Consider the following 9,166-nt stretch of genomic DNA (forward strand, 5'->3'; position numbering starts at 1 on the left):
TTCTGCTGGAGGTTTCTTCCTGTTAAAAGGGAGTTTTTCCTCTCCACTGTCGCTACAAGCACATTTAGTGTGAGGGATTGCATCTGATTCAATGAGTCAATGCAATCAGCTGGTTTTCCTTAGATAGAAAACTTTGAATCAATTTGACTGGATGATCTGGTTAAACTGTAAAGTGCCTTGAGATGACTTGCGTTGTGAATTTGGCGCTATATAAATAAACTGAATTGAAATTGAATTGAATTCTGTGTACTCATCATTAATTCCGTCTCCTTTCTAAAAGGGGTCATAGAATGCAAATCCGAGTTTCCATTGTCATAGAGGAATAACGATAGTTCAGTGGGGGAAATGGACGTACAGAGAAGTTCAAACCTCATCGACACCTCCTTTCGATGCAAATCTCACAATTCCAAACTGCCAACTTAAAACAGGCAAACAATCCAAACGAGGCACCGTATTGACGTCAACTCGGGGACGTTGCCTTATTTGGTTCTGGTCTGTACTTTTGTCATGCCCTGAAATCTACATACAGAGCAGCTCACTGGTTCACTGGCCCAAGAACATGAACAGAGGTTGCAAAGATGTAAGGCACTAGTTTAACTGTTTAGCCTACAGTTGAGTTTACTTTTACAAGAATTGCAAAGCAGGCAGTTTCTCTATTGAAAAAAGGGCCACATGCATAAATGCAGTGTTCCAGGATACACGGAAAAAGGGGAACATTTTCACAGTCTTCCCAAGGATCTGAAGAATCGCCAGGCATGGATTATTTTTGTTTATCAGAAGGATTATGAAGTGTCGACTGCTGGGCCGCTAATTGGACCGGANCTTCCCAAGGATCTGAAGAATCGCCAGGCATGGATTATTTTTGTTTATCAGAAGGATTATGAAGTGTCGACTGCTGGGCCGCTAATTGGACCGGATCGGATCTCAACAGAGAGCCATGGGTCGCCGGTCCTTGGCCAGAGGACACATGTATATATTGGTAGTGTGCTTCTGTGTCACTGAATACTGACACCTGCTGGACATTTAAAATCCTGACATGCAGCCTATATGTCAGATAACTAACACTGATTTGATGACGTTGTGCAATAATTTAGGACATTGTATGTTGTTCCATTCCAACTCCATTTTCTTTCACTTCAGCTGGGCCAGGTTCGTGGAGGCAGCAGTCTAAGCAGGGATGCCCAGAGTTCAATATTGAATGTTATATTGTATTATTTCACATCTTCCTTTAAATTTAAAATATATTTGTCCTTCCCAGTTGCAGTCAATAAATAATGTGAACATATATAATGTGAAAATATTTAAGTAATATTTTACTGAGGATGCTTGTGGACAAGGATTTTTTAAATCATTATTTCCTTTCCTTTCAAACCTTTTGAAAATTACTCTTGTTTTAGTTAGTTGGAAAGACTTTTTCTAACTTCTCCTTCTTTAGAAAAGACCCAGTTTGATGGCACATATGAGCCTGGACAGCAAAGAAATTATACGTAAAGAAGAGGTTTGGATAGATTGCCTTTTAGTCTTCTCAGTATTTCATAGGATCCCGCGACCTGGCAATATTGGCCTCTGCCTGCTATATCTACATCTTTAAGATGGCATCATCTGTGGCACTTTTGGTCAGACTGCCCATTTCGGTTTTAAAGATGTTGTGCAAGTTTACCAGAAGGTTATGAATATATTAAATAACCACAACTGGAACATATAGTTAATTAATAGGTAATTCAAATCAAGGGTAAAACTGAATAATTATTATCAGTTCATTTATAAAAACTGTATTTTGCTCACTGACCAGGTTTATTAGTATCTTACATAAAAGGTTGGACTCCTGAATCTGGAAGTTTAAAATTCAGCTGTCTTTCACCAATTTAGTAATTTAGACTATGGCTATGGCTAAAGATATTAATCACCAACCAAATAAATCTGTCTCTGTTCATTCGAATTCTGCAAAAAGAAAAGTGACTCCAGTATATATACGGTATGTTTATTAGCGACTAATCACATATTATTATAATAATTATATCTAAGAACTACTCATACACTAAACAATACTGAAAATAATAATAAATAAACAGACAAAAGGGGAAGGGGGGTTCAAGAGTTTGTTCAAGAGTCTTAGGAATATTTGAGTTTTATGTCTTAATGCACTGAAAGCATCCTTTAAAACAGAAACAGATAAATGTGAATAAACCCTGATGCAGAGATGCTAACTGCAGTGAAAACAGTGCAGTTTCATTTCGTTTTATGGTAAAAAATGAATAATGACTTAGGAATGCATTAAACTGTGATGAGGCTGTAAGATAAATGGGTTAGCTTAGCTGGCCCTGGGGGTTCTGGTCTGGACGAATCCAGCTGAAACAGGGAATAGGTTAGCTCTCTTGGACAAACGGACTGGACTGAAGACGGGGCCTGCAGAAAACTGAACCGATGCGAAGGCCCTCCACTCTAACGAGCAAAAACAGTGACATCCATCTTTCTCCTTTTCCATCTGATGCTTAATAAGTGCTCTGCTTGGGGTAACTAGGTAGAATAGATGGTCATGTTTGTATTTTATTTTAAATAAGCCTTCTGATTAAACTGCTGATGGTTTTAAGTGTTTTAATGATGCTAATGCTCACTGAACAGACTGAATGAGCCACGTGGGTCCGATGAAACTACTGCATTGGACTGGCTAGCATTGTTAGCTCCCAGCTAATTTGGCAGCTTATGGCAGACATGCTGAGCTAACCGTTTCTTTGTTTCAGCTAGACCTGTCCCGACCAGACCTCCTGGGACCAGCTTATCTAACCCATTCTCTTTCAGCCTCCTCACAGTTTAATGCCTTCCTGAGTCATTATTTGTTGTCTTACATTAAACCAAATAAAAATGCACTGTTTTGCATGCCTTTAATATCTCTGTGTCAGGGTTTATTCACATTTATCTGCTGCTATTTTAAAGGATACTTTCAAAGCCTTAAAACTCTAACATTCCTAACAATCTAACACTTCTTCTTCACAACAGTTTAGTATGTGGATCTCTTTAAGTGAAAATGTGTCATGCATTGACAATTGTAGTTTATGCAATGTTTTTGCTGTCATTTAGAAGGAGCAAATCCTTTTTGACAGCTTCCTGAACCCTTTGTCTTCTTGATGATATCTACATTATTCTATGTGATTAAATAAAGGCATATGTTTATTGTCAACGAAAAGCAGTGCAAAAGTCAGTGTGTGTTGTGAAGGAATATGTATGTGGGAAGGTTGAAGAAATTCGGAGGGGCTGTTACAGTAGATTAGCCAGGCTGCAATGATTGGGTTGTGGATTAGATGGAATCAGGCACAGACACGTCTGTTTACTCCTCAAAGAGGACCTATAATAAGCTGATTGGCTAGGCTGATTACACACACACACACACATTCTCATCTTTCTATATTTGTTGAGGACCTTGTGTAATTTTATGCCCCAACCCTGTCAATAACCCTAGACCTAACCATTACCAGTGCATAACTAACTCTACACTCTATTCACATCTTTGCCCTAAACCTAACCGTTAGCAAAATAGCTACATGGGACAAGATAAATGTCTTCATTTCACAACAACCAATCCTCAAATTAATGGTGAAATTGAAAAAATGGTCCTCACTCTGATGCCAAGACAGGGATACCAACACACAAGTTTTATTTCCATGTTTTATTGGGAGCTTTCATTGACTTCCATTCAGTGGTACTGTATGGCCTTACCCCAAGCATTACCAACATATAGCTAACCCTAACCCCCAGACAACCAGAAGAGAAATTTTCCTCATGGAGACCAGTTGAGCGCTTCCCACAAGCGCATGTACGTCCCAATGATGTGGCATAATTAAAAATCTGCCTTACAACGTTCCCACAAGGTAACAAAACCAAGTCCATACCTGAATGTTTTATAGCTTGCTGCCTTTATACCCACCATCTCCTTTCCCAAATTTAGATGATAAGTCTACCTCCTAATGCTTCTCAGAACCATTTCCCATTAGGACTGAGAGAACTTGCAATCAGAGACGCAATGTAATCAAACCCAGCACAGGCAGGGAAGAGGAGCCGTGCCTAGGCAAGTACCTCAAAGGCACAGGGAGTGCTCTTGTTACCTGGTACTCGGAGCGGTTTAGAGCATTGTTTCTACTCACTTTTATTTATGTACAGCAGGAAGAGGTGAAGAGCAGAGCTCCAAATGAGGTGCAGAAAAAGAGAGAGGAAGGATTATACACCTGGTAAGTTAGAAAAAGGCAAGGATGGGAAAACATTTCATCAGCTTAAGATTGTAAAGAAGAGCATTGTTCATAGCTGGTTTGAGTTGTGATCGGAAGCTTTTGCATTCAAATGGCTTAATATTCTATGGCCTCTAGGGATGTTCTCCATCTCTGATTAAACTTGCAGATCACAAACTAGAAATTTGGACTTTAAAGAAAAGTTTAAAATGACTTAATGTGATTGATACAAACATAGTAAAAGAAAATAAGCTAACAGACAACACCCAAGAGAACTTAAGTCTTGAGGCATCAAGAGATTAAGTCTTTTGGGGTAATAAGTATTGTAAGAACAGAGGTGAAGCTGTTCAGCAGGAGAGAAGGGGGGAATTGGATATAGGCTTCAGAAGTGGAGCAAAGCAGTCAAGAGCAAAATTATACCACAGAGAAGAGGGGCTGACACTGGACAGAACAGAGATCAAGGCTGACTCAGGTCTCTACTGCTTCTAACCTGATTAGGGAGAACAAGAGCTCCAGTGGAGCTGAGTTCAGAGAACACATATTCTGAAAAATAAGAGCAAGCTAGAAAATAAGAAAAAGGTGAAAGAAGCCTCTTAAATCTGGGAGCTGGAATTGGAGTTACAGGAACAGTAAAGTAAGAAGCCACAAAACCGCAGTGAGTAGGAGGAGGCTGTGGCTGGGAAAATATGTAATGAAGTTTTTGGCGGGGGAGAGTATTTGTGGTTTTGGGAGTGCTTTATATACTGCACCCTAATGAATTTATTTCCTGATTTTACAGCTTTTGTATTTCGCCATCTACTTTGATGCATTTCTTATTCTTCACAGCTTGATTACCTCTCCTCTTTAGTTAGTTATACTTTTTCCTTTAATTCCCTGTCCTCACTTTCTAACTTCATATTTCTCTCTTCTTCATCTCCAGTCCTATTTATGTGTCTTTCCTAACTCTCGATCCAAAGGTGAAGATGCCTGCAAATGGAAATCGTTCTTTAAAGTTACAGTTTGGTCTAATCAATCATGAGGGACGCTACCTTACTGCAGAAAACTTTGGGTTTAAGGTAAACATTGCAATCAAATGAAACAGTTTTGTTGATTGTACATGTAATCTGTAGAAATTCTATATCAAAAAGACACCTTTTTTTTCTCAGCTGAATGCATCAGCTCCAAGCCTGAAGAAGAAGCAAATATGGATTCTAGAGCAAGACACCCAGGAGACTCAAGTGGTGTATTTGCGCAGTCATCTGGGACGCTACTTGGCTTCTGACAAGGATGGCAAAGTCACCTGTGAGGCAGATGGCCATAATTCAGACTGCCGCTTCCTCATTGTGCCACAGTCAGACGGCCGCTGGGCTCTTCAGTCTGAGCAATACCTCCGCTTCTTTGGTGGCTCTCGGGACTACCTGTCTTGCTTTGCACAGATGATCACAGATGCTGAGCTCTGGGCTGTGCACCTGGCTTTACATCCGCAAGCCAACTTGCTGTCTGTCGCCCGTAAACGTTATGCCCACCTCTCCCCAGAGGATGGGGAAATCGCTGTGGACAGGAACATTCCATGGGGTGTAGAAGCTCTCCTGACTCTCGTCTACCTGGATGGAAAATACTACTTGAAGACTTGCGATAGACGCTTCCTCAGCAGTGACGGGAAACTACTGAAAGAATATGGGAGGGCCACAGCATACACACTAGAGCTAAAGTGTGGGAAACTTGCCTTTAAAGACTGCGAGGGAAAGTACTTATCTCCCATGGGCCCCACAGGGACCTTAAGGTCAGGACGATGCTCCAAACCAGGCAAAGATGAACTGTTCGACTTGGAGGAGAGCCACCCTCAAGTGGTTCTGACAGCAGCTAATGGTCGTTACGTCTCTAACAGGCAAGGTATGAAAACACATAGATTACTGTCCTCTCAAAAGTCCATAGTCAGAGCTCTGCTCACAAGGCATCTTATTGCCTGTCTTCTCAAAACATTTCAGAGAATCCGGGCTAGCTGATTATGTAATTAAAGGTTGATTTCAGAGTCACTGCTTATAGTCAGACAAGCTTTGTTGCCATGTGTTAATGTTAGTGGTGTCAAACTTCATAAATGTTGTCATTAAACTTAATTAAATATGCTCTAAAATGCTGATATCATGAGTATGTTGCCCATTAATCAGCTGTTTATTCCGCTCTCAGTCTTCCACTGCTCTGGAGCAGCAGGATGCTGCCGGTCAGTCTCTATAAAAATCCCTGTTGAGGTTTGGGTCTCTGTCTATTGAAGTAAGCAGCGAGAAAGTAGAGCTCTGATTGGAAAACACTCCAAAATATGTCACCTCCAGTGAGGCTAAAACTCTTAAGCCAGGCTTACACTGTGTGATTTTTTTGCCCTCTTCTGTCTGGGTTTCCAGTCGTCTGAGAATTTTTTGATTGGGCCAACCTTTAGCCTGATCGTGCGTCATGCATCATGTAGTGTACAGGGGGTAACAAGGGGCGATTAGCCTCTCACGACTACGATCAGGAATTGTGAGGTCGGGAAAAAAATCATATTTGATTTTCAGTCAGCCGTCATGGGCAAATCGCTCAGTGGACGTGCACAAACAAGGATTCTTCTCCTTTTTCTTCCTCTCAGATGAAAACACAGAAGCATGGTGAGGGTGCAAGTGAAATGGAGTTCTTTCTGTAAAAATGACGGACCATAGTAGCCACGTTCGCTCAGCCATGTCTTTGTCCAAATATGTTGTCGCCTTTTCTTTTAAGTCTTTCAACACACAAAATTGCACAATTTGCCAAGGCAGCGCGTTTTACACTAGTGAGCTTCATATTCTTCATCTACTCATTTGGAGTCTGGATAGACGAGTCCGAGTAGCGCCATCTCACTGCGGAGCTGAGTCGGACGTGGTTTTTTGACGTACAGTGTGAGCAGGTAGATCACATCAGAGTGTCAGGCCACACAGTGTGAGAACAAACATTGTGAGCTGTGACCTCACACTTTGAGTGATCACGACGAAACCGCAGCTGTGGCTGCTTGCAACGATTGAAAAAAATCGCACAGTGTATGCCTGGCCTTAGGGTGTCGATGCTGTTGGCAGACATACTTAAAGGTTTTTGACTTACAGTGGTCAGACAGGAAAGAGGTTTTCTTCAAGGATTAGGAGAGATCATTCAGAAAAAAACGTTATCTTGTGCTGAATTACTGTTTCTGGCGTTTATTATTTGAGAGCGCTTCACAGCAGCTATTTCCACCTGTTGTAGTAATGTGTTTTATGTCTAAACATTTGTTAATGCAATACGTGACGTTTGGATTTAATTAACATCATTGAGCCTCCAAGAGAGCAGCAGCAGCCAGCGGTTTACGTTCATATTGAAGCAAAAAATGAGGACCTATAAGGGGTCCATGGCACCTACTGTATGCAATTTTCCCACAGCATGAATCTACAGAGTAAAGGTATGCATGTTTTAAAACAAATCAAAACAGATAAAGCTGATTTGATGGATTGGTCTCCTCGGGTAACAGAGGGAATGGTGTTTTTTAGACAGAAACTGGTTAACTGATTAAAGCTATTACCAAATTCTGATGTTTTTGTCAACCTTACATTTTTCTTATGACCAAATAAAGATCCTTTAAAGAAGTCTATCTATCCAGAAAGAGAAGTAATGTGTATTTTTAGGGGGATCATCAGTCTGTGGCAATGTTAGTTTTGGGGTCACAGGCTGGAAAGTTTGGGAACTTTATTACTAACAGAATTAATCATTGTTGAAAAAGTTTAGCGTGCATGAGATACACATTAGATTGTCTTTTTAAGTTCCCTAACCCTACCTCAAAATCTCAGGTAGAGATGTCCAGACTTCGATTAGTCCAAATCTATGCTTTTACAATTGTTATTTTTGAGCAATTTTAAGGTGGTACTGTGGGGGGGCTTTCAAATCATTGCCCCAATTCTTATTTTAAAGTCCTGTGTTAATGTCTGGACTTTCTCCTTGGGGAATGTATTGGATAGAATGGAATTCAATAATATCAAATTTCCCAATACCACCATGATGGACTGCAAGTATGAAATCCTTTCTGTGAAATGCTTTGCTAGTTTAAGTCAGATGTAGGGAAAAGCATACCTTCCAAAACTTTCCATATTTTATTGTTATTCCACATATTTTGTAGAATCTCTTGGAATTTATCAATGCACGTTTATGTACACAAAATTGAAAGAGCTCCACGTATTCATTTTTGGTTAATAGTGATTTAAAATTATGTAGTTATCGTCTTATCTATTTTTTCATTACTGTAACTGAGGCAGCTGAGGTCTACAGTGCTTTGGATGTTGTTATTGGTCATTCTTTGATTTCATGGATAACTTGTTGATTCCATGGTGTACTTCAGATAGGCATGCTCAGAGGATAAACACAGTGCTTTATGCCATTTCTGGATAATGGTTCTCACTGGAGCCCCAGACCTTTGGGACCATTTCCAGACTGATAAGTTTTAGTCATCTCCTTTTCCATCTGTTCTTTGAGCTCTTTGATTTGGATATGACTTATTGCTTTTAACATCTTCATGTTTGAATCTTCAGACAGGTTCTATTTTACTTATTTCTTTATTCTACCAGGTGACATTAATATGGCCTGACTGTGGCTACAGAAAATGACCATGCACAAGTTCTCAACAAAATGCCATAATCAAAACTAATTTGTGAGTTAAACTACTAGACCACTGGGACTGCATTCAATTCAATTCAATTCAGAAATACTTTATTAATCCCAATGGGAAATTAAATGTTTCACTAACTCTTAAGTTCTTTTTTTAAACAGGCGTTGTAGTTGTTGATAGCTGTAGGCAGCAAGGATCTTCTGTAGAGGTCTGTCTTCTACTGGATCTGGAGAACCTCCTACTGAAGACAATCTGTTGCTGTTTAAAAATCCCCTGAAGAGAATGCTCACTATTGTCCATATATATATTTTTTTCACTTTATGAAGAATTCTTC

General features: G+C 40.0%; 1 protein-coding gene across 1 annotated transcript in view; it reads left to right on the plus strand.

Annotated features, from left to right (window-relative positions):
- Positions 1–4,163: 4,163 nt before the first annotated feature.
- The window catches only part of LOC107099877 (fascin-2-like), a 14,060-nt gene continuing 9,057 nt past the window's right edge, over positions 4,164–9,166 (plus strand). Inside the window, exons 1-3 of the mRNA XM_015398155.1 lie at positions 4,164–4,223; positions 5,140–5,275; positions 5,366–6,092. Coding sequence (XP_015253641.1) covers positions 5,183–5,275; positions 5,366–6,092 — 820 coding nt within the window. The 5' untranslated portion in view covers positions 4,164–4,223; positions 5,140–5,182. The remainder of the gene's footprint in view (positions 4,224–5,139; positions 5,276–5,365; positions 6,093–9,166) is intronic.

The sequence above is a fragment of the Cyprinodon variegatus genome, unplaced genomic scaffold, assembly GCF_000732505.1.
Source record: "Cyprinodon variegatus isolate N-32 unplaced genomic scaffold, C_variegatus-1.0 Scaffold915, whole genome shotgun sequence".
Classification (NCBI taxonomy): Eukaryota; Metazoa; Chordata; class Actinopteri; order Cyprinodontiformes; family Cyprinodontidae; genus Cyprinodon; species Cyprinodon variegatus.